Source organism: Toxorhynchites rutilus, chromosome 3 (genome assembly GCF_029784135.1).
Source record: "Toxorhynchites rutilus septentrionalis strain SRP chromosome 3, ASM2978413v1, whole genome shotgun sequence".
Taxonomy (NCBI): domain Eukaryota; kingdom Metazoa; phylum Arthropoda; class Insecta; order Diptera; family Culicidae; genus Toxorhynchites; species Toxorhynchites rutilus.
In genome coordinates, this window is record NC_073746.1 from 120,204,076 (window position 1) to 120,230,162 (window position 26,087).

At 37.4% G+C, this 26,087-nt stretch overlaps 2 protein-coding genes across 16 annotated transcripts; one reads left to right on the forward strand and one right to left on the reverse strand.

Annotated features, from left to right (window-relative positions):
* Positions 1-7,066: 7,066 nt before the first annotated feature.
* On the forward strand, positions 7,067-10,995 carry LOC129774541 (zinc finger matrin-type protein 5). Of its 10 annotated transcripts, XM_055778295.1 has the most exons (5): positions 7,231-8,578; positions 8,728-9,135; positions 10,082-10,222; positions 10,471-10,608; positions 10,665-10,995. In XM_055778295.1, the coding sequence occupies exons 2-5, from the start codon at positions 9,039-9,041 to the stop codon at positions 10,904-10,906; spliced, it is 618 nt and encodes a 205-aa protein (XP_055634270.1). In that variant the 5' UTR covers positions 7,231-8,578; positions 8,728-9,038; the 3' UTR covers positions 10,907-10,995. The 10 variants fall into 10 exon arrangements, with proteins under 10 accessions (XP_055634271.1, XP_055634277.1, XP_055634268.1 ...); XM_055778296.1 differs by lacking the exons at positions 7,231-8,578; positions 8,728-9,135 and adding an exon at positions 7,067-7,196; XM_055778293.1 differs by lacking the exons at positions 7,231-8,578; positions 8,728-9,135 and adding an exon at positions 7,072-7,223.
* Positions 10,928-26,087, reverse strand: LOC129774537 (solute carrier family 12 member 9). Of its 6 annotated transcripts, none has more exons than XR_008742732.1 (9): positions 25,863-26,087; positions 24,799-25,133; positions 24,593-24,727; positions 17,599-19,219; positions 17,160-17,537; positions 16,892-16,970; positions 11,846-11,976; positions 11,487-11,777; positions 10,928-11,417 (listed from the first exon to the last, which is right to left on the reverse strand). XR_008742732.1 is itself a non-coding variant. In XM_055778285.1 (8 exons), exons 2-8 carry the CDS (start codon positions 25,079-25,081, stop codon positions 11,579-11,581), a joined length of 2,844 nt encoding a protein of 947 aa, XP_055634260.1. In that variant the 5' UTR covers positions 25,082-25,133; positions 25,863-26,087; the 3' UTR covers positions 10,928-11,578. The 6 variants fall into 6 exon arrangements, 1 of the variants encoding a protein (XP_055634260.1); XR_008742728.1 differs by having other exon boundaries at positions 16,892-16,988; XR_008742730.1 differs by lacking the exon at positions 25,863-26,087 and adding an exon at positions 25,613-25,769 and having other exon boundaries at positions 16,892-16,988.

A 26,087-nucleotide genomic window follows, 5' to 3' on the forward strand; every position in this document is an offset into this window, starting at 1 on the left:
CGGTCCATCCGAATCAGTCACCTCTTGAATCGCGATCGTAACAATACCAATGATTAGTCAATTTGTGCTTTACAAATTATTCGTTCATATTAGGCTGCTATAGGGTCAAATTATCCTGGTGTTGTTATTTATTACAGTCGCGGTGATATTGCATCGGAGTACGCACGAAAATTTGATTGTACGAAGAAGATGAAACCGAACGAAGTGAGAAGGAAGCAATGTAACCACATCAATACAATTCTATGTAGCTGTTTACTTCTCATGATTGCATGCGTTTTGTGCAGCCACATTTTCGTAAGAAGCTTTCGTAAGTGGCACTGCTTGCACCGTAACCTTATGCGTTAACAAGGGTAAACAAATGTCAAACCGGCCAGTATAACACAGTATAAGCCGTCGGTTCAACATTGGTTTAACATATACCTTAAACATATTTGTAATTTGTTCAACACGAGGTTGTCAGTCCAACGTCTGTTCAATGTCAGAAATTCAATGCTCATTCATAGAATCAGAACATTTTCTTTTCGATTATAACGAAAACAATCATTTTTTTTTCTACACACTTTATGATAATACTAATTAATAAATAATATCAGTACTAATGAATAAATTGGAACTAAATTTAAAAGATAAGAAATAGCTGCTTGTTTTTGGGGATGTGAGAGCTTCCCTTATTGCTTGCTTTAACTTGTATTGCTGTGTTGCTTTAAAGTGAGTATCTGGAAATATCCGAATTCTATTTAGACATTGCATCATTTGGTATTGCATGATTATCCGCTGTTTCATTGTTTGCTGTTGAAATCGGGAATTACGCTCTAGCATCGTTCCGGGATGAATATACTGGCTCTGGAATCGGCCGAGCTATTTACGGTCAGTGGCATCGAATTAGGGCTTGGTAACGCTTCCTGGTTTGCTGCACTCAGGTAAATCCTCGGTAGAAAACTATCTAATACCTTAGGTAATGCAAACATTAGTAGCATGTACATAATTTCTGTACATATTACCAACCGTATGTAATATGTATGTCAGATACAATACGAGGATATACCAATAATTAGTACGGTCGAATATGACTATAGATTGGTAGCATTTACTCAGGTCTCATAATGCAAGGCGGTGCAGATGTGTATCATGTTTTTTGCACTTAGTTGCACTCTCACTCCTTGTATAGTACATGCGCTCTGGCTAATGAACACGCTCCAAAACACAGCACCGTTTTTGTGCCGAGTTTTGCACCGTATTTCTATACCTGTTTTACACCGCGCTTGAATCTGGTTTGCTTTCTCTGTTGAGTTATTTTTCTTCACACAAGCGCATACGGTTGATATGGAGGCGCGTTGAGTTTTAATGCTGTATAAAATGAGACGCGCATCACAGAAGTGAGAAGCGATGTTTATTATTTAAATTTTGCGCCGTGTTCATTCGGCGCTTTTGTGTTTATGAATTTAGGGCACTTCGTACCAAGAAAGAATACATGTTTTTTTGTGAACGCGCGCTGATTAAGTCTAAAGTGCAGCGCAGCGTGTGTTTTCTGCAAGTCTGCATTTACCAAAAGAATCGTTATATTTACTAATTATTTCTCTCAGTATGGTGATTGGCATTTCCAAAAACGACCACTCTTGTAGCCCCACTCAGGCGAGAAACTTTGCTATTACTGACAGTTTTTTTTGGTATAGTCTTGGCGTTCATTCGCAGTCTAACGCTCTTGCGCACAGGACTAGTTATTTGCAGTCGTTAAAAGTGTTTGAATAAGTGGATTTTAAACGGAGAAGATTTTTTTTAAAAAAGGAGCAGTATATTCTTAGAAACGATATACTCATAAAACATTGAAAGTGTAGTGGAAGAAATCAAAATTATTGATTAATAATGTTTAAAGGCGGTGGTGAAAAAGAGCCTCCAGACAGAAGCCATGTGGCAACAAATGGCGTCGAGAAAATGGCCGAAGGAAACATCGAGAAACAATCATGTCTCTACAGCGCATCAGACCTAGGGCCGTATAGAGTTTACGTGGAAACTATTGAGAAAGCAAACAAAATCAATAAATTTTCTCTAGGATCATCCCTCAGAAAAATCGATGATAGTAAAACTGGCATAATAGATATGAAATATCTTGGCCGCAATAAGATAATCATATTCTTCAACAATATGGTCAAAGCTAACACTCTGGTTCGTGAGAGCAAACTGGAGCAGTTTGGCTACAAAACGTATATTCCAAGACACCTTATAAGCATATCCGGAGTGATAACTGGGATTCCATGCAATATTCCTGACGCAGAAATTTGCTCAGAAATTGAATCTGAGATACCAATATTAAAAGTTTTTCGACTTTCACGTTATGTCGACGGAAATAAAACACCAAGCAACAGGATAAGTATAACATTCCGAGCTAAAACGTTACCAGAAAAAATTAGAATATTCAGTACAAATTGTAAAGTTGTCCCCTTTACACGAAAAGTGGAATTTTGCACATCTTGTCACCGCTTTAACCATAATTCCGGTAATTGCAAAGGGAAAAAACGATGTGAACAATGTTCCAAAATTCACACAAACGAGGAGGAAAATTTCCCGAACTGTAAAGATGATGTGAAATGTTTCCATTGTCGAAACAGTAGTCATCGAACAACAGATCCGAACTGTCCAGAGCGTGATAGACAAACTGGAATTAAACTAGTTATGTCCAAGAAAAATCTGACATACGTTGAAGCAAGAGAGCTGGTAACACCTACTCCTGTGAGAAATTCATTCAATCTGCTCGCTGAGATAGAGGAATTCCCATCGATTTATGATAGTTACGCGAAAAAATTAACAGGAGCTGTACCGAAAACAACGAAAACTGCCACAAATGCGAGTTCAGTACAAAAAAGGTACAACGTAGAAGAACCGATCCAAATGGAGACTCACTCTTCGGAAAATGTGAAACACAGTAAAAGGAAACGAGTTGATGCACTCGCAGAGAACAATGGTATGGGGTTAGATAATCCTCACGCGGTAACTGAACAACAAATATGGGAACAAGCCATACTAAATGCTACCAAGAAAGCCGAAGAGAATACAAGAAACCAAACGAAAACAGAAGTCATGAGCTTTTATACAGCATTGTTTCAACTACCGGAAATAACAGAAACTTTGAGAGAAAAAATAAGGCAGTGTTCAAAAGAACATCTGAAGTTTGAGAATTTTATTTTATAAATCGGAAACATTGACAGCCTGAAGTTTTCAAGTAAATATCACAAATTATCGTTTAAAATTTCAAAATAATGGGAACGATTAAGTTTTTACAGTGTAATATACAAAGCATCGCAAAGAACAAAAACGAATTACATAGAACCCTAATTGAGGGCTGTTATTCAGCTGCATTTCTCACAGAGACATGGACACAAAAAGAACTTGAAAATACCAGTAAGTATAATATTTCTAAATACCACAAGTTTCTCATATCACGAAAAGACAACTATGGAGGGAGCGCAATATATCTCAGATCAGATTTCTCTTACAGTCAGATAAATATAGCAGGATTATCTGACTTTAGTCAAGTGGTAGCTATAAAAGTATTTCCGTTGGATATGGTCCTGGTATCCATTTATGTGGCACCTCAAATCACAACCAATACATTAGAATTAGACATGAACATAATTTTCAATAATTTAGTTTCGTGCAATAAACTTATAATAGCCGGCGATTTCAATGCTCACCATGAAATATGGGGTAACGATTTTCACGATAGAAAAGGAGAAATAATTTTGGATCACATAAACAACAATAATGTGTTATTACTAAATGATAAATCAAAAACATTTATTCCTTTACAAGTTGATAGAAGAGCAACAGCAATAGACCTCACATTCTGCTCACCCAATATCTCATCCGACGCAGAATGGAGAACTATAGACAATAGTATAGGAAGTCATCATCTTTTGATAGAAATAACTCTGGATAAAAATCAAAATATCGAAAAATCTCGGTATACTTTCAACTACAAAAAAGTTAACGAAAAGATACAAAATTTATTACCATCAGAGTTCAACAGTATAGCAGAATTACAAAACAATGTTGCAAATATATTTGAAAAAAGTAAAATTAGAAACAAGTATACACCTAAATATTGGTGGACTTTAGAAGTTGAAGCCGCATGGCAACAAAAGAAACTAGCCAGAAGCAAATACAATAGAACATCAACAATAGAGAATCTAATCGACTTTAAAAAAAAAAACACGCAATATTCACAAGACTGAAAAACCAAGCGAAGAAACTAAATCTTAAAAACTTTATAGAAGAGATCAATCCACAGATGAGCTCATCTGAATTATGGTCTAAAATCAACAGGTTAACAGGTAAAAACAGGAAAAATCCGGGCAATAACATATTATACGAGAACGTTGAAATGGCTAGTAGTTTTCTAGACAAACACTTTGGACCAGAAAATACATCTGTCTTAACAGACATTCATTACAATATTAACTATAATTTACTAGATTTAAACAAATTTAATGAGATTATAACTAAGAAAAAGAAAAGGTCATCCCCAGGGGAGGATAAAATATCATATCAAATTCTAAGAAAAATGAGTGAGGAAACCAAAAACAATATTGTACGACAGTTAAACGAGATATGGAAAGACTGCTATCTACCTTTGTCGTTAAAAACCATTACAGTAGTAGCAATCCCTAAACCAGGGAAAAACCAAAACAGTTTGGAAGGTAAGCGTCCAATATCATTATTACCAACGCTCACGAAGATACAGTTGTTTTGGAAAAAATCATAGAATTTAGTAATGAACGCAAAACAATTCCGAACACCTCTTTTGGTTTTCGTAAAAATACTTCAACCGTAAACTGCCTAAATTTCGTCATTAATAAAATCAAAGAGAATAAAAGGCAAAACTATATTAGTGCTGTTACCTTCTTAGACTTATCGAATGCCTTCAATGCCATAAAAACAGACATTTTGATTAACAAACTCGAGAATTTCAACTTCCCTCCTGAAATTTCTTCCTGGATAACTCAATTACTGAAGAATAGGAAAATAATCTTTAAGACCAGACGAGGGCAAATAGAGAGGTTTGTCAGTGACGGACTCCCCCAAGGGGATGTTTTATCCCCAACATTATTCAATATCTACACATCGCATCTGCATGACTACAATAACCAGGATATAGTTGTAGTACAGTATGCCGATGATTTCGGTATTATCACGAGGGCAAAAAATTTAAAGAATTTAAATTTCATGACACAAGGATTCCTAAATACATTCGTACAACGAATGATGGAGATAAATTTTGAAATAAATCCTGATAAAACGAAGATAATTCTTTTACATAAATCGAATTCTATGTTGAATGTGAAAATAAATAACATACAAATAGAAAATGTTCGTTCGTATACCTATCTGGGAGTAACACTAGATAGATATTTAAATTTCGGAATACATTTGAAAAACCTCAAAACTAAAATTATAGATCGCCTAAACATGATAAAAGTAATAAACGGCATCAAAAGTGGAGGACACCCTCAAACGTTAATACATATTTATAAGGCAATTTTTCGAAGTATAATGGATTATGGCTCATCAATACACAACAATTGTTCTAAAACTAAAAGAAAAATTTTAGAGACAATTAATAACCAATGTCTACGTCAAATAACAGGATGTACTAGAACGACACCAATAAATACCTTACATGCAATATCAGCTCAGCAACCCTTAATATTTAGACACAAATACATTACGTTGAAAGAAATAGCAAGAAGCATTTATTTCAACAACGTAATCTCAGATCATTTGAAATCGATACCTGAAAATATAAACCATGAACTATTGACATATCAGGAAAAAACATTTTTAGAAAACCAACATGTTTTTAAACCAATTTCACCAATGGTTTATTGGCATGACTGTAACAACAAGCTAGAAATTATTACAACTATAGAACCTTTTGGTCCAGCCAAAAAGAATACCAATCACCTACGACTAAAACAGACCGTCTTATTTCTAATGAACAATACGTATCTAAACAAACCAAAGGTTTTTACTGATGCATCGAAAAATAACGATAATTGCGGAATTGGTATATATAATGAATTCTCAAAACAAAGATATTCAATAAAATTAGAAACAGAATGTTGCATTGCAACAGCTGAACTATTGGCAATAAGTGTAGCATTGAATATCATTGACCAAGAAAATCTTGAATCTGCAGTAATCTACACAGATTCAAGATCTGCGTGTGAAATATTGCAATCACATCAAAAGTGTAAATACGTACCCCAGATAGTAATGGAAATTCTTCAAAAGGCTATACGATGGAAAACAACGTTACAATGGATACCAAGTCATATAAATATAACAGGCAACGAAATTGCGGATCAGTTAGCGAAAGTTGCTTTGAACAGCAGCGTGACCATATCCAACAAAATACTGCTCAAGGATGCTCTCTGGAAATGTAAGCAATTAATGATTAATGATGGTAACTTGTGGTATGAAGAGTACGCTGTAGAAAAAGGCAAACATTTTTTTCAATTTCAAAACAAATTCGAAAACAACCCATGGTTTTACAATAAAGATTTGACTAACAAACAAACAAGAACCTTGAACAGACTGCTATCAGGACACAATTTTTCAAAATTCTGGAAAGCGAAAATGAGAATAATTAACGACGAAAATTGCGAATTATGCGATGAACCTGAAACTAGCGAACATGTAATATTACACTGCCCCGAACATAATCGTTTCCGTTCAAAATATTCATTTGATGGCAAGTTCAACTCTTTAATAGCTCTGTTTAAAACAAAAAATGTTAATATGTACATAGAAGTTTGTGATTTTCTTGAAGATATCAGGCTTGAATTGTAAAAATGTTAGACACACATCAATAATGTAAAAATTCTGTTATTTCTGGAACTGAAACAGGTGCTACAAGTTAGCCTCATCCGTTTGAACCCACTGGGAAAAATAAACAGGGCAATATAGTCACTGCAACTCAGCCCTTTACAATTTTGAGTCTGTCATAACAACTAAGACTCGAGCAGATACAAAAAAAAAAAAAAAAAAAAAGTCTTGGCGTTGAATTTCGAAGGGAACTCATAATGAATAATAGAAACTGACGTTATGAATGAACTCTTCAATCCATTTATTTGGATTTATTTGTTTACAAACAAGTTCATATATAAGCAAGAATTGGCTAAACAAAATAATCTGTTTCGGTGGGTTTAGACTAGTGATATATACAGGTGAAGAAATATAGATTTATAGAAATCGCATAAACTAGCGCGAACTTATATAATGAATATACAGTGACTCAAATCCGTAATCATACTCCACAATGCAGATCCCTTTTCCCTTCTTTTGAAAGTCGAAATCAAGCTTTCGGAATATTCTATTTAGATAAAATTATAGCGTCATATGAGAGTTAAAAGGTTTGCTGTCTGTTTTCAGAATAATGGTTTTTATTTCTTCAAAAATGGCTAATGTATGAAAATTGACTCAAATTCATAATCGTACGCTGGTTCAAATCCAATTGAAACATTAGCACATACATTCGCCATTTTTAGAGAAATAATAAACATTATTCTGAAAACAGCAAACCTTTTAACTCTCATATGACACTATAATTTTATCTAAATAGAACGTTCCGAAAGCTTGTTTTCGACTTTCAAAAGAAGGGAAAAGAGATCTGTATGGTGGAGTACGATTACGGATTTGAGTCACTGTATTCCTATTTTCGGTGAATTTATTCACCTGAAGTAGAACTGCCTCAAACTTTAGTGATTTCTTACCAGCGTTTACATATGCCTGAATTTATTATTAGAAGTCGTTTTATCTACCTTGAAGAAGTGCATCATATATAAAGTGACCAGATGGTCAAAGGTCTAACGCGGGACACAAAAAACAAAACATTATTTATATACGTTATGTGAACATAAATCATAGTTTAGAGAGTCTCATTTATTCGTGAAACTCTCAACATGTGTCCTTGCAATTAAACATGATCTGTATTATTTCTTTATAAGTATCTGCACTCAGTTGTGATTTTGCGGTGGTTTAGATTTTGTTTACGCCTGAAAATCACTCACTCAGTCAGAGCATTTAAATGTGGCAAGCACGATTCAAATTCTATAATTCTCTTCCTATTATCGAATGGAATGCTCGAAAATTCCAATCCATTTTTCATCGATTTTACCGTATTGAAAAAAATGCACTAATTTCGGATGGCGATGAAAAAAAACTACAAAAGATAATTTAATGGAACAAATTTTCCTTAAATCTAACGTATATTAAGCCTACAACAGAAATGATTCAAGGATGTTGACTCGCATCAACAGCAGCAGTGTCAAGCAATTTGATGATTTTTTTTAATACTGCCAGCTCCACCTCACAGCGAAGGAGTTGGACATCCTGAGGCACTTTGTGTCCGCCAGAATAGCCAATCTAGTAAATACAACATCCTCTCCCTGCCGCTTCTTAAGCCGGGAGATCGAAGCAACCGGCCAAATGGTGAAGGAGAATCTGGCCAAAATGGACATATTTATGCGAAAGCGTCAGACGAGACGCGTAGCAGGCAATCACCCAGAAGGAGTAGCTTAAGGTACTGATGAAAACTTCTTTCCGGTGAAAGAAGCGAAAGTTTTTTTTCATTGGTGAAAAACTTCTTTTCGTACTTATAATGAAAGACAAGACGTACTTGATGCTTGAATTCAACGAATGGCAGGGAGCCACATACTTTACGTTCCCTAGGTAAGCGATGGCGACGAATATATCACCCACATCAAGTTCTCGAAGAAGGTTATTCTCTGACAAACGAGAAGGGAATGTCCAAGCCGCTCTTCTTTCGAGTCATATGGTGAACTGGGAGATATACAGTATGAAGTGCGCACCGGAAGTTGCGAAGGTGATGTAGTCTTCATACCGAACCTGGTATCTGCCCAGTATGTCAAAAGATCACTGGAGGATGGATCGGCTGGAGATAAACATTGTCGCGAAGACCGCCAACCTTCCCAACATCCCTCAGCTGCGACCGATAGAAAACTTTTGGGCGAATAGCCAAAATGGAGAGACAGCCGACCACCAAAGCCACGAAAAGGCAAAAGAACACGCCAACATACATCTTTTCATCGGCCATGGTTGAGGTTCCGGCCAACTTCCGTAAGGCCGCCAAGCGCTTCATTTACGATACTTCATCAAACAACCCTGCCTCTTCCTGTCCCGTATACACTAGTTCTTATTTAACACGTTAGGCCCTGACCCAGCTAGGGGACCAAAAATGAACTTTTCGTCTGACTCACGTTGTTCCCTGCGGATCAATAGGGGACTTTTACGAAAATCATTTTCTAATTTTGTTGCTGTCGTTCCCATTTGACACTCTCTAAACAAAAAGTCCACTGTCGGTGCAATGAAACCAGCTCTACGTATTAATCTTTGGATGCATTGCAAGCTCTCTTGAACAGTCTGCCGAATAAGAGTTTTTTGAGGTTCTTCATTTAATAAAATCAACATGATCAAATTGTAATATTGAAATACAGTGGAACCTCGGTTATCCGCGAAAGCGAGTTCCATAGTAATGCTATGGACTTTCCTGGAAATTATCAGTGAGGTGTAGGATTTTGGATTTTTGTTTTGGTCATGACTTTCACATTATTTGACTTCTAGTGTACACAACCTTATAGATGGATAGTTTAATGATTCCTTTATTGATAAAACATAGTTATCATGCTGAAATATTGTGTTTGCATCTCCTTTTTAGTCATTTATTGCATTATCCGCGATTTTCGTGATCCGCGGTGACCTAGCCAGACTATTCCGCGGATAATCGGGGTTCTACTGTATATTGATATCGCGGTACATTTTCGTTTCTTTTGCCAAATGCGGGACATTTCGCGGAACGTAATCTTACGCGGGACATTTTGTTGAAATGCGGGACTGTCTCGCGTAACGCGGGACGTCTGGTCAGTTTAATCATATATATTCTCATCCGTTTACATCTATTTTCGGGTGAATAAATCCACCAATAGCTACAGATCTCTTTAATGCCATTCTCTTTTAGTGCCATTAAATACCAATGTGTTTCTCATAAATGTTGCAAATTCCCCAGACAATTTTAATAAAATGGGCAAGAAATATTACTGTGATTACTGTCACAAACATATTCAACGTGATCCGAATATTGTTAGAAGGCACAACGAGGGAATTCCACACGGGCGCAACAAGGCAGCATACTACGAAAGGTTCAAAGGTAAGGTCTCGGCATTCGATGCAGCAGCACACTTCGTTAATTCCGTTTAATCATTTTACTTCATAATCTAGCAAAGTAATTCTTTCAAAAAAATCTGGAGTTATGATTTTTGATAATATTAATGCACTAATTTCAGTACATTCAAGGTTTTCCCCCAGGAATGTTCTAAAACGTTCATCGTAGAAAGTTTCCTTTCCACCCATTGTCATTTTAATATGAACGTTTGATATGATATGTCTATTCTACAGATACAAGCCAGGTATTGCGGGAAATAGCCACAAAGAAACCATGTCGAACGTTGCTCACCTCCCAAGAATGCTCATTTGGAGCTGCATGTCGTTACAGTCACTACCGGCCAGACGAAATAGTGCAAATTAAACAACGCGGTAAGCATTTATTTCAATGTCATACCTAGAACAAAACCAATACCTATCGATTACAGCTGCTTCGATCGAATACCAGAAGAGTAAACGAACTGATGAGCTCGTTGGAAAGTTGATTGCCACTGAGTCCACGGCCAAGAAATTCGTCGACAAGCTTGCTGAGAATCGCGCGAAAGAATGCTCTGAGTGTAAACAATTTTGGACATATCCTGAGGAATTGAAGGAAAGAAATGTGCCTCCATCGTTGCAGGAAATCGATGTCTATAAAATCGACTTAGGCAATTTTGCCCAATGGGGGTGAAAGAATAATATACAAACAAAATTTCATTGTAAAATATATTACACATCTATAAATTTTAATTTATAATTCGATCATACACTACACTGAAAGATGAGTTTTCTTTGCGGATCACAATCGGGGTATGTTTTCTTGTAATACTATAATGCATGCTTAATTCCGTTACATCTAAGCGACAGCACTCATTTTTCTACTCGCTAATATACTTCTGTCTCTGTGTTAACCGTTTGCCAGTTTCTAGTCACAAACAAAGGAATGCTTTCACTAAATTTACTAAAGTGTAATCGAACGTAATGCAATATTCTGCCAAATATATCATGTATAAGAGTCAGAAAACTAAAATTGAAACTATTTGTATTTCTGTTATAAGCATGATGAATAGAACAATGCTCTGTACTAGTAGTAAATGGTACTCCTCGGCAAACGAATAATTTATGAATACCATAATATAGGTGTGTAAAGGGAAAGATACTGTGTAGAGACGTTTCAGTAGCCATGGACTGTACTCTTTTCCCTGGAACGAGAATACAGTATTCAATATATCAAGCACGATAGCATTTATGTAATATCTAAGCTGTACTACCAAAATTATTGCATTCGTCTAACGGTTCACACATGCATAGCTTGGGTATCACATCAGGACTAATGCCCGCCTATCGTTAGCGTTGAGGAGATCTACAGTGTGGTGGACGTCACGGCGTTTATTCCGTGAACCAATATGGTCGGAGGCAGATCGGACGTTAGCTCGGTCAGCAGATCCAGATAGTTGTGACATTTTTCCTTGTAATCAATCGTGGAGAGTTTGGGAGGTTCGGGAAGATACATGAATGTTACCGCCGTAGCATTCGATTTGTCGCGAATTATTTGGTTCACTCTGGAAATATAGAAAGGGAAAACGAATCGAGTGTCGAAGTACTAATGCATTTTTGTGTTTGTCTTTACCTCTGCATGAACAGTTTGGAACGGTTAACATTCTCCTCCGTTATCACCTGGTTACTGTCACTTTTACTGGTAAATTGCTTGAGAATATTCCTGTGCATGGGGAAATCCATGTCCTTATTCCACTCCGGAATCTAGCGAAAGGTTGAAGGTATTTAATGTATTATATGATGGAAAAAAACGTACTGGAACAACTCGTTTCTCAGAATAAATCATTTAATGAGCACTTAATCACAATATTTATTACAGAAAACGCTAAAACCTTAAAGCAAAGGATTGTTCCAAATTCTAATTTCTAAATCCAACTCTTTCTCGAGACTGCTTTTAAATTTGGAATGAATTTTTTACTTCATGTTATTTGATCAAACCTGGCGTCCTGATCCTTACTTGACCATTTCTTGATAAATTTACTGATATTTTTACTGATACTCTTCATTATAATGTAAAAATAGTCTTCTTGAATGGCACAAACGTTCCAAGAGGTGATTTTGCCATATCAAAGTAGGTGTATTTGCATCATTTTTATTAGTAGTACTTATTTGAGATTTCTTTTGCCAAGTAAAACGCCTTGAATGTATATCAATATACAGCCGTTCTATGCCAAACCAATATGGGGGTTCAGATTTTCGTGAATTTTTTATCCTATTATGGTGCCATTTATATGTATATTTTAGGCTGGTCCAAAAAAAATTTTTTTCCCTTTTTCCAAAACTTTTTTTTTCGAAAATTCACAACTTTTGAGCTACTAGACCGAATCAGACGATCGATATATCAAATTGAAGCCAATGAGCTTTTTTTGGAAAAATATTATACTTGCAAAAAAGTTGAATTTTGTTTTCGTAATTCTGGATTGTATTAGTTTTTTTTTTAGTTTCCGTTCGCAGCAAAAATAAGTATTAACGTTAACTTTATTTCATAAAAACGTGACCTGTTTTCTAATTTGGCACCCTTAATGTAAGACCTAGTCCTACGTAAAAAAATTGGTCTAATTTTTACCAGAAGGAACAAAACTTCCAATTCTGACGAACATCTGGGAACCACGATATCGGTTTGTCATGGAATGGTTGTGTAAAAATTAAACAGATTATTCGTTTAATATTTATTCACAATTTGCGAAAGAACGTGTCATTTTTCTAAACATATTCGATACGAAAAAGTTAATTTTCATTCATAATTTTTATTTTAAAAGTGTGTTCATTCATCCTGAAAATCCATTATTTTCAGTGTCGCTTCCCAAACCTGGAAAACGAAGCGATTAGTTTCACCGCGCATCACAGCGTTCACGTTTGCCCATGTGATGCGGAGTGTATTGACGTAGGACTACGTCTTTCATTTCTGTACCGGGGTGTAAATTCAACATTTCGAAAACGAAAGCGTGACGCTTGGAATGAAGGTTTTGAACGTTAACATCTCTTTGCCGGCTGAACGGAGTGGTATGATAATCATTCGAAAGACAAAATGTCAAAGAGTTATATGAATGTTGATTATTGACCCGGACACTTGTTTCAATAGCTTAAAAATTGTTTTGAAAACACGCTATTGAAATCACACAAATCTATATATGAACGAATGCCCGCTCGGAAATCCACTCAATTACGATTGCGCAGCGGTTGATGTACGATCGCTGGAATCTGTTTTTCTCCAACACAGATTTCAAAACCAATGAGCCCGAGGAAATCGGCATTGCAAAATAGATGCAAGGTTCGGCTGCTTTTGTTCTCGCATGCATTTCTGTAGACCGGAATATGTTTCTCTACAACAGATTTCAAAATTTAGGAGCCTGAGGAAATCGGCGTTGCAAATCCGCAGACTTGAACGAGTTTCCCTAACACAGACTTCTAAACTAACGAGTCTAGGGAAATCGGCATTGCAAATATATGCAAGGTGCGGGTACTTTTGTAGCTCACTGAACTTCTACGTATACCGTTTGGCAATGTGTTGATAACAATTTGCTGCGATTACGTCGATAACGTCGATTGAACAATAGGCGTTAAATTTACATGTCAAAATCAAAACTGAGTGCTAGAAGTTCATTAAATCAAGCAAACTTGCGGTTCAAGAAGTACGAGAAGTACTTGGAGATGCAATAACTTCAGAGGGAAATGTAAACTACATTGATCATTTAGCCATTCTTCCGCTCATATATTAATGTCAACGATAATGAATGAAATGAACAAGGCATTATTTCATACGTCAGACTTGCAACGAAGAACGTAACCTATCACAATGCATGAATTGACCTAAATCGGGATTTGTTCGCAATTGAATTAGGAAATTGTTTCTTTCAATCACTGGTTTAATCAATAATTTAATCAATACACTTAAATGATTACTAAGCCAATGGTAGTTCTTCATCAACCTTGCGGTTATTATAGGTATAACCCATCCATAGTTTTTTTTTATAATTCTTCATGTTTTCCTGGAATTCATTAGGTGGCGCACAAATCTATCGCCCATCATATTTGCCATCTTATTCCACCAAATTTTATTTGAATGAGGTTTTTGGTCAATTTAGCCTTTGCCTTCAGTTTTCCCTTCATAATTACTCAGTATTTCTCAACTTTAGTTTTCTGGTCGTAAATGCATATTGTCTGCCTGACGATGAGTTTTTTTTTGCGACTTTATCAGCTAAAACTATTTGTACTTCGCATGAACATCTTCCTTAGCCGTTACCATGTAACATTCTTGTCTTGAAAATTCGACCTTCACGTAGGTTAATTCATCCATGAGCAAATCGTACAATGTCTTATTCCGGGTACGAAGTCTTACACAATATTCTGTTAAAGGGGTCAGTTTGGTTGTTTGCTGACTCAGTAAGAGTTGAAACCTTTTCGGAGACAATCTCTTTCCACTGCACAATGCACAATGGTCCAGGAGATGCATTTAAGTGGAAATTAGCATTTGGAGCTCGACAGTTATTCTCTAGACAAAAACTGTCTTAGTTATCAAAAATAGGGTGACCAAAATTTTCGATGAAATAAAAAATATAACTTTCTTATCTTCATAGATAGAGCTAAACATAGTTCGCCAATGTTATAGTACCAGTTATTTGAGACATCTTTGTTGAACAAAGTTTTTTTTATATCTCTTGAAATAATTGATATAGCGCCTTTTTTCTCGGTTACGTTAGGGTCACCATGAAAAAAACAGTTTTTCTGCTCTAACTTTTATATTTCAAATTCTACATGCAAACTGTCCTCGAAACACATTTTGCGATGCAGAACTTGTCAATATTTCAACTATTGATTTTTCTTCCCAAAAAAATACGCTCTCTTCAATTGCTTGTCATTCTATCTGGGGCAAACATAAAAAATGTTTGTTGGCGGAATTTTAAAGAACGAATTTCACTCTATATAATATGTGATTTGCAAAGATATATATATATTTTTTTTTGTATTTGAGTAAATTAAAATTGAAATCATGATTTTTTGGGTGAAAACCCATCAATAACTTTGAGCAGTGTTCCTCATCCACGATAATGTGCGGCCCCATTCTGCTCGCGTAACTCAAGAGCAATTGAAAAAACCTAAATGGACTGTATTCGAGCATCCACCTTACTCCCCAGACCTCGCCCCTAGCGACTATCACTTATTTCCGGTGATGAAACAGGCGTTCGGCGTTCAACGATTCGATAACACTGAAGAAATTCGTGACGCGATACGTACGATGTAACTGTACTTCAAAAAGTTGGACGCTACGCACTTCGCGCTCTGAATATAAAAACTCGTGCCACACTATGAAAAATGACTCGAACGTTACGGCGATTATGTGAAAAATAGAAAATAAAACGTAGATTACGAAAATCACCTTGTTTTTTGTCCTAACTTTTTTTTCCGCGATTTCAGAGGCACTGAAACTTTTGAAATTTTTCGAACGACGTATATGCTAAATCGGTAAACATGTGTGAAAAGATGTTTAAATGATTCTGAAGCATTGATTTTGATTTGGATGGTACAGAACATAGAAAACCACCGAAAATAAAATTAATTATTCAGAAAGATTGAACTGCTTCATCTGCCATATTCCCCAGACATGGCCCCTCAGATTACTATTTTTTCCAGTCCATGGCGTCGGCTTCTTCCGAAGAACGCTTCCGATCTTATGAAGAAATCAAAAATTGGCTTGATATCACGAACGTTCCAACGGGTGACAACTTAAATTTTTCAATTTCTCTACGGTAAACAACAAACGAGCTCAGAATCAGATCCCCAACAACTTCTCGCGAGCAAGGTAATGGAGGACCAGCCAAAATTAGGAACGCAAAAGTTCACTTTCTCGTGCCTTCAACAACAAGGATTCACTGAGCCAACGGGTGCCACAAAAAAGTTCCACTGTTCTCACAAGGAGATCTGCAAAACATTGAAGATAAGAGCCCCGGAATACACTGAGAAACAAATTTCAACGATAAAATTCCATTGCCGCTGATTGATAAGAAAATATTCCGGATTTTTTTTTTGTTTTGGACGACTGGACGACGAAAGTTACTTCCCTCTTTCGAATACGCACATTCTCGGATACAATCGGTACTATTCCATGAATAATTCTCCAAACATAAAAAAAAGTTCTGTGAGGATATCTCTAAGCCATGGTTCAAGCCCTCTGGTTTGGTTATCAATCAAGATGTACACCAGAACGAATGTTTAAAGGAAATTTTTATCACGTTTCAGCAAAAATATCATGCAATTGGACAAGACGTATTTTGGGAAATCCTTCCATTGATGTCTTTCCAGTACACCTGGTTTTTTATGCGTTGTTTCCAATTAACGCGTTTTTTTTTTACGCGGATTTTCCAATTAACGCGTTTTTTTTAGCAATATCACATCTCTCCATCAGCGCATTTGACGGTTATTAAGGCTTGTGACAGAACTTATGGGCTTATGGGCTTATGACGAAAATTAGTGCCGCATCCTATAACGAGTCTCACGGTTTCGGTAATCGTCTTGAGATGAGTCTGAGACCGAGTTTCGAATATTTTGGCGTAGAGTTACTCTCAGCTCTTTAGGTAGTTTTTCGAGAAACGGTGTAGATAATATATCAAAGGAGACTAACCTGATGTATCGAAGCGGAAATCCTCAATGATTTCAACAGTTGATTCAGTCGGTACTCTGCCGGTCGCTCGAAGGGTGTGCTGTTCATTTGAAAGTTACTGTTAATGTTTTCAAAACAACCATTACGAAAGGAAATGTTCCGATAGGTATTTATGTACAATCGCAGGCGAAACAAGGTATGGTAAAGAAATATAGAATACAGACAAAACAGTGAGACAGACGGTATAAGAGCACAAGAAAAACCAATCAAATGCAATCTGTTAATTTACCTGGGCTCCGGTTGCGCTTCCGTTTCACACAAAAACACTCTCAGCTCCAGTTTCTTCCAGACCGGCAGCATATTGATAATGCAGGCCAACTGCATCATAAACAACGATACCACATCGAACGGATCCTCGTTTTTGGGTTCAAAAATATTCACCGGCCAAACATCGATATAGCGGATGTGATTACTCTTGGCGATCATCTGTTTATCCAACCCATGAAAATGTCTGCACAGACAAATGTTTTTCTTCATTCGCAACACATCGTCGATTATTTGAACGTAGTCCGTCGGTAGTAACACTTTCTGCTCGCCAGAACGTCTATATGGGAACAGTTTCACTCCATTGCCATCGAATTCACTGGTTTTGTATGGGGAACTTTCACTGGAAAACAAAAAAATAATATCATTGATGGGAACTAAATCTATAACAGAAGCGCACTCACTGCTCAAAGAAATCCTTTGACATTTCTTCATCATAAAACCCAAGAATAATTGTATTCGGCTTCATGGCTCCCATTCCGGAGATTCTGATCAGATGCTGTATGCCTTCGCGAATACTCTTGGACAGAGTCAACTCCACAAACGCTTTAACCTTCATATGATCAATCAGCGACAGCCACTGCGTGTATTCCTCAATTGTAGGATCATTGGAGGAATCATTCTCCGAAAATTCGCCAATTTTCACGTGACCAATCACATACAGGCCACCTTTTTTCATATCATTGACGAAGTGTATCAGCGGGCAGCTGGATCGTGGGCTGGAAACGAGGAGCAGCATTTGCGGTCGCCAAAATTTCACATGGTCTTTGCGCGAATCCAGCATGAGCAAATATTTTCGCACCTGGTGGAACATCAACGCCTGCGAGATAGAACCCCATTGCACGCCCTGTGAGGCTGGCGAAAACAGGTGAAGGGCGATCACAAGTAGCAGACATAGAATGACACTGGAGGAAGCATAGATTGGGTTTATGACGAACATCATCACAGCGGTTCCAACGAGACCGATGAAGGCTGTGTGCCACGTGAAGTACTTATACGTGGGGCGGAAATTTGGCGCTCCGGTTATTTCAATTCCTAGACAGGCAAGATTCGTTGCGAGATAAGCCAACATGAACAGGACGGAGTTGATTTGGGCTATCGTATTCAACGATCCTATCAGGAGGATGGCTTCCACTAGAACCCAACTCCCGATGACGGCTGCTATCGGATTGTTTTTATACGTTCCTTTCACTACGAAATTCAACAACGAGCCGAACACTTTGTCCTTTGCTAATGCCTCCAACACTCGACTGGATCCGATGAGATTACTCAGTCCTGTGGAGAATGTAGCCGTTAGGATTCCAATTGTAACGAAGGTGGGCCACAGGTTGATTGGTCCGAGGAATAAGAAATTGTTCTGTAGCAGGAATTTAGGCGTTGTTGCAGCCATGCATACTGACAGGAGGATATAACATAGGAACGTGAATAGAACTGCAGAAAGCGTCCCAGCGGGAATACTGCGTGAGGGATTCTTAAGCTCGCCTGACATGTTTGCTCCTGCCATTATCCCGGTCACACCAGAAAACAGGACGCCAAATACGACGGCGAAATTCACCTCGTTCCCATTTGAGGTATAGTCCTGTCCATAGTGGCTGTATAAATTCTCCTCCAGAGTGTAGATGTTCATTCCCGTATAGTTCCCGAACACCTTATGAGTTGCATTCTGAACAAGACTATTTTCCGCCGGTATTGCCACTTCCATTGGACTCTTCGACAAGAAGCTTATGTACGTCGATATCAGACACACGACCACCACACCTAGGATCATCATAGACGTCTTGGCAAACATTTCCGCGCCGATGAGCACCACAAGCAACATTAGCGTATTGATGGAGCTGCAGTACAGAAAGCGCCACCATCTCCCATCCGGGAGGATCGAACCTTGTCCTTCTGTCGATCCGACGTTCTGAATTATACCTTCAGCACATCCAGTTATCGCCAGCCCACATCCAACAACGTTCGCCAGGAAGAATAGCGTCCCGATAGATCCACCAAACTCCGGTCCAAGTGTGCGACTTATCATAACTGGTTCAAAGGAATAGATTTCAATCGTACAGTGATTCAAATTCGAATTCGTACGGCACCATGCAGATCTATTTTCACTACTTTTGTTAGTCGAAAACAAGATTTTTCAACAGATGGCGCCACTAGAAAATTAGCAAGATTCATTTTGAGAGGTTCATCTGTCACTAGCTTATGTTTGAAGTTTCATGACATTTCATTTATATGTTCACAAACTACAGTTGTTTAAGTATCACTACCTGAGCATTCGTATAGAAAATGAAAAAAACCAATACCGTATCTTGATCAAACATTGTTTTTTGATGAAAAAAAAAACTCCTGAACAATCCATGCAGTGGTTGATGAAATGTTATTCCGCTTCAGCCCCTTCAAGAGCAACAGTTTATCGGTGGTTTAGTGAATTTAAAATGGGCCGTACAAGCACCGCAAATGCACATCGCTGTGGAAGCCCAAAAGAGACTACGAATCCAGAAATCGTAAAACAAGAGCATCGATCCGTTTTGAACGATCGTAAAGTAAAGTTATGCGAGTTAGCTGAGGCCGTAGGCATTTCAAAAGAACCAGTGGGATACATTTTGCATGACATTTTGGACATGAAAAAGCTAACCGCGCCATGGGTACCACGTTTGCTGATCATCGACCAAAAACAGCGGCGCGTTTGTGATTCAACAGCCTGTTTGGCGTTGTTGAAGCGTAATCGAGTGGACTTCTTTCGTTATTTTGAGACAAAGAATGAAACGTGAATCCATTACCACACTCCTCAGTTCAATAAACAGTCTGCAGAGCGACACTAAGGCATATTTCGAAGACTTAAACGTTTCATACTACAGAAAAAGTAAACGAAATGTTGGAAACTCACTATACAGCCATTGCATGCCAAACCGATATAGTGGTTCCCGAATTTTCGTCAAAAGTGGTAGTTTTGTTCTTTATCTCAAAACATGACATTAGAACTGTATTTTTATTATTTTTTTATTGACCATTTCCATTTTAGGGTTGTCCAAAAAATCAACTTTTTCCTCTTTTTCCCAAAAATGACTCTTTTCAAAAATTCATAGTTTTTGAACTACTGGACCGATTCAGATTCAGATGTTATGTAAAAAACCTCAGCTTTCAAGAAAAAATATAAAAAGTATATTACCCTCTAGTTCAAAGCCATGAGAACAATAAAAAACGACTACAATTAATAATTATAAAAAATTATGTTTCCCATATATGTCTTCCTAAGAAGCGCTATTATTTAGGTCGCATCTCCTACTCCCACTTGTCCATTCTCCCTTCCTTTCCTATTACATAAGCAGAACTTAGTACCCGTTGAGATAAGATCATTACAGGAGCTATTAACGTAGCAAGGAGGCACTCACTACCAAAGGATACCGTTGCTACATCAACTGGCGATGTAGTTGTTACGACCCACCACAGGCACTGTTCCAGACAAGGATAATACCGACGAGGCAAAGAGAGGAATAAATTATATTTTTTTATATTGTTCTGTAGTTTTAGCTAATTAGAAAAATAAAATCCACTTCTGCAAACTCGACATTTTTTCAATAAAGCTTATTGGCTTCAATTTGATATGTCGATCATCTAAATCGGTTCAGTGGTTCAAGTTATGAATTTTTGAAAAAAGGCATTTTTAGGAAAAAGTGGAAAAATAGATTTTTCGGACCACCCTAAAATGTAAATGGGCACCCTAATAAAGAAATAAAAAAACGTGTCTGATGTTTTCGATATAGAACAAAATTGACGAAAATCTGAGAACTACTTCATCGGTTTGGCATGGAATGGCTCTATACCAAGTGTATTGCACTCGATGGAAACTATGTTGATGAATAAATACAACTTTGCCCAAAAAACCATTGTTTTCATTAAAAAAATCCCGGGACTTTTCAGCCCATGTAGTATTTAGATAAAGTCATAGTTTCATGAGAAATAAAGGCTACGCTATGTTTTCAGAAAGATGCTTTTTGTTTCTTGAAAAATTATTGTAGATAGCGAATGTATGAAAATTAAGTCAAACTCATATTCGTACGGTATTTGAAATTTTAATTTGATTTCGAAGGCGTTGATCAATTTCAGGATTCCATTTTTAGTATGGTAACCCTTGTCCATTGTAACAGACTATAGCTGTCATTAGCCGTTATCTACGAGCTGTTTAGGCGTCGTGCACAAATTACGTAACGCGATAAGGGGGGAGAGGGGTCGAGGTTGCGTTACTGTTACTTACTGTGTTTTAGAGATAGGAAATTGCGTTACGTAGGGGGGGGGTCCAAAATCTGGATTTTTAGCGTTACGTAATTTGTGCACGACGCTTTAGGAGAAAATCAATCGGAGTTTTTGATCAATTGGAGATCTGATTTTTCTTGCCGATGAACGGTTTTTTCTTTGGTGCTCGTGCATTTAAATTGTTCCTCGGTACATTACGAACCTTTTTGGCTAATGTGGTTTTCATCGATGGTGTATTGGATCACAATGTTTATTTGAACATCCTGAAGGGAAATATGAAGGAAAGTGTCAAAAAATGGGATTGTATCGTGCATTGAAGTTTTACCAATACCATGACCCAAAGCACAAGGCACATGATGTTCGCACATGGTTACTTTATAATTGCTCAAAAGTTATTTACCACCACAATCCCCCGACATTATTCTCATCAAAAGCCAAGGGAGTGATTTGCGTAGGAAGGTTAAAAACCATCAAATTTCTAAGAATGAGGATCTTGAAAAACACTTGATGGATGAATATTCTTCCCAAATACACTGGATTCTTTTTTATGCGATTTTTTGCGTGATTTTATTTTACGCGAGAGCGTTTGCGAGTGCGGTTGTGACGAGCGCACGCCGGTGATGGGGCAATCTTTTTTTACGTGATTCTCTTGAAATTACGCGATTTGATCAATATTAGGGGTTTTTTTTAAAGTGATTTTAGTTTTGCGCGCACGCATCAGTCGTGTAAAAAAGAATTCAGTGTACACCAAAAAGCTTGTAGATAACGGCACCTAAAGACTGTTGGAATGAACAAGGGTTACCATACTGAAGATGGAATCCAGAAATTAGCCTTTGAATTTGAATTGAAATTTCAATTACTGTACGAATATGAGTTTGAGTCAATTTTCATACATTCGCTAATCTACAATCTATTTTGAAGTAGGACTACGTCTTTCATTTCTATACTGGGTGTAAGTTCAAAGTTTCGAAAACGAGAGCATCATGCCAGAACTACAAGATTCTGAGCATCAATTCCTGAACGAAATGATATGATAACCACTTCATTCGAAAGATAAAATGTCTACGCGTTATATGCGTTACATGCCAAAAATATGTTTTAATAGCTTAAACATTGCTTTGAGAAGAGACTATTGAAATCACACAAATCTGTATTTAAGCTGATACCCGCTCAGAAATCCAACTAGTTGTGATTGCGATGTGACATGAGGATGGTCTCGCTCACACGCCTATGCATTATGCTCTTGTCTCCCAATCACATTTCTTTTCTGCAACCGGACTGAACGAAGCATTTAGCGGAAACCGAAGTATCGATGGTAATTCGATACAGATGGATGCCAGTGACTATGGATTTGATAGTGGAGAATACGAATGTTTGATATGGTGTAGAGGATATTTCACCATATTGAAGAAACCACATTGATGAAAGCAGCAGTTATAAAATCATTTATGTTCGAATGCCGCAATCGATCGTTGTTTCCAATTAGTGGTAAGGGGGTGTTATTTGTGCTAAGTATTCCCGAGGAGGAATCCATTCCTTCTTCAAGCGTTAATAATTCTACTTCGACTCAATGAAATGGTCATTTCATACAAACGACTAGCTGACCCAGCAAACTTTGTTCGGCCATATAAATTAATTCTAGTAAATATTTTGGTTGTTAAATAAAAAATAACATCAGATACAATTTCCGTTCAAGATTTTTCGCACTTGCAGAGCATGTGTTACTTTGTACATAGCACAAATACTTGATACGTTAGGGGTATATATCATTTATAATTTTTGATTTGATGGCGTGTTAATTCCACTCGAAAATCTATTATCATTTTTGCTTTACAGAGATGGAACACGAAGCTTAAAGTCGTCTATGTCGAATTGCGTGGCAAGGTTGTCACATCTGCACAACTCCATGGGACTTGAGTTCAACGGATTACAGAATGCAAAATTGCTATCCGTTCGGGTAATTCTGACTCGATCAGAATTCCGAATACGGATGAGTAGTCGATCAGTAATGTGATAATAAAGCTCATTGTACACTTAATTTCTTTGTTTGAACACACGTGCTGTTGCATTTCATATTGGCCTGCAATAGCAAAGGTTGTATCGGCGTTGCTCATGATAGTGTCTCACAAGTGAATGCACTCTTCCTCATGCCACTTTTGTTAATCGGTGTCGTAAAAATCGCAATGGTCCACTTTCTACCTTCGCCCATAAATCCATTAAGTTGTAATTGCTATGTGACATGAGAATGGTCTCGCTCACACGCCTATGTATTATGCTCTTCTCTCCCAATCACATTACTGTTCTGTTGTCTTCATATACAATTTTCGTATGAGACTTTTTCACCACCTCCAAACAAAAATGTTTATGATTCAAATAGAATACTGATTTGAAATGGAAAAGCTAATTTTCATTCACAATTATAATTTTGAAAACGTTCATTCCGACCGAAAATCAGCTATTCTTTGACGCTCCCCTAAACTAGTCAACAAAGATCAAAGCCGTCAACGTGGATCGCTGTTATGAAGAAAACAAATACTTTTGACGTTTGAGATGTTGGCACCAAAAACATGGCGGGTGCCGTACAGCTGAGATACATGCAAGTTGTGAGTACTTTTTTACTCGCATGCATTTTTGGTGAACGGAATAGGTGTCCCCGAACACGGGCGTATAATCGAGGCGCGTCGGCTCTATTCAGGACAAGTTCAAAAGGGCTGAATTCCATGTGTATCTTTGTTCAGAAAATTTAATATCTATACTCATCCACTCACACACTAACAAGAAAAACTTTCAGCGTTCTTTCAAAATATTCATTCATTCTTTGGAAACTAAGGGATGAATGTCTTTCGCGTTAAAGCCCCTCAGATGCAACTTCAAACAAATGATTACCATTCTAGCGATAGTCCTACGTCCACACTGCGGTTATATCAGATATAACCCACTACTTGTATTCTAAGAAATAAAAAGCATCTTTCTGAAGACAGATAACATACATTTTTACTCTAATGTGACTCTATGACTTTATCTAAATAGAATGCTTCGAAAGCTTATTTTTCGACTTACAAAAGTAGTGAAAAGAGATCTACATGATGACGTACGAATACGAGTTTGTATCACTGTATAAAAACAACGAGTTATCTCGGCTATACTCACAATAAACTCCACCACCCTCAACGGCTCCATTGGTGGAAATGGCGCAAACAGATGAAACGGTAAACAGTAAAATGACATAGGCGATCACAAATTGCAACAGCGTGATGTACAGACCGGCGTTTCCAACAATGAAACCTACCCCGAAAGAAATAAGAAACAATTTCAAATTTGATGTGCGAAAACACAGCGGAAGCAGCAACTCTCACCAACACGTATAAAAACCAAAGCACTGAACATAGACAACGCTACTGGACAAAACACACCGGCAAATGTGCCAAGCGTTCGCCCGGATTGAGCTTCCGGATCGGATATGCTCCCAAACTCAACATAGCCTGCGTTTTCCGTGTGCGGTGTGGACGATTGAAACAGGCTACCGAACTGTCGGATTATCCTGGACGAACTTCCATTGTTTGTCCCCGTTATAGGGGACGATTCTGACGACTCGGTTGGATCATTGTTAGTGCTGCGATGGTTGTTTGCCGCTATCATGTTTTTTTTGCAACAGCGGCTAGGCGGAGCCAGACGATGACGTGGTTGTGGTCTAGAAAAAGGAATAATTGTATGGGTATATGAACTCAATAAACATTTGCACAATTGTTCAAAAATATTTGAAAATTTCAAATTTCAAAATAATAATTATTACAAAAGCCCTACAGACAACGCTAGCAAATTCCAACGGTAAGTGACGAACTCGCGAAAGTACGAATAGTAATGACTCACCAAATCATCAGATAATCACTACTGTTTCGAAGCGAAATGAAAAACATACAAAATGCGGAGCGTGGAACTAAACATAAAGAGAAGCGACAACTGAAGCAAATCGTGGAGGCTCCACTGTGCCCTTGTATAGCATATATATTTAATGTTTCAACAGAAAAAGTTGACGTAAACTCATCTAAATATTACGCCCCGTGAAAGGACAACAACCGAGACAAATTATCTTCTACCCGATAATTGAAATTCGAGCTCATTGAAGTAACAAATCTATCATCCAGACAATAGGTGTCGACATCCAATTACCGCTATTTTACGACCGTTTATGCTAACAGGGTTGATTTGGACTGTTTTTGATTCGAATGAATTGAAAACAATCCAGCTGTTTCATTGAACTTCAAAATGGAATATTCTTTCTAAATATTGAAACTATTCCATGAAATATTTGTTCCATAGAATAGAGCAAACACAAGCACTGAGCACAAATTTCCTTCGAGTTTTTATCAGCTGTTTTCAAAAGAAAACAAAACACAGCGGGCGAATGTTATTTACAAACCTCTAGTGTTACGCCTCTCCTTTGTCTCTCGGTATTTCAACACTATCACACAACACTGTTTTGCGTTTGTTTTGTTTTTTTGCTTTTGCAATAAAATTGGGAGGAATTTAAATGAAACAGCTATCAAAAACTCAACATAAAGTTTTGATGACGCACATTATATACGAATCACTTTTGTAACCACCTCCACGAACATCAATGAACTAATGTCAACAAAAACTCGCT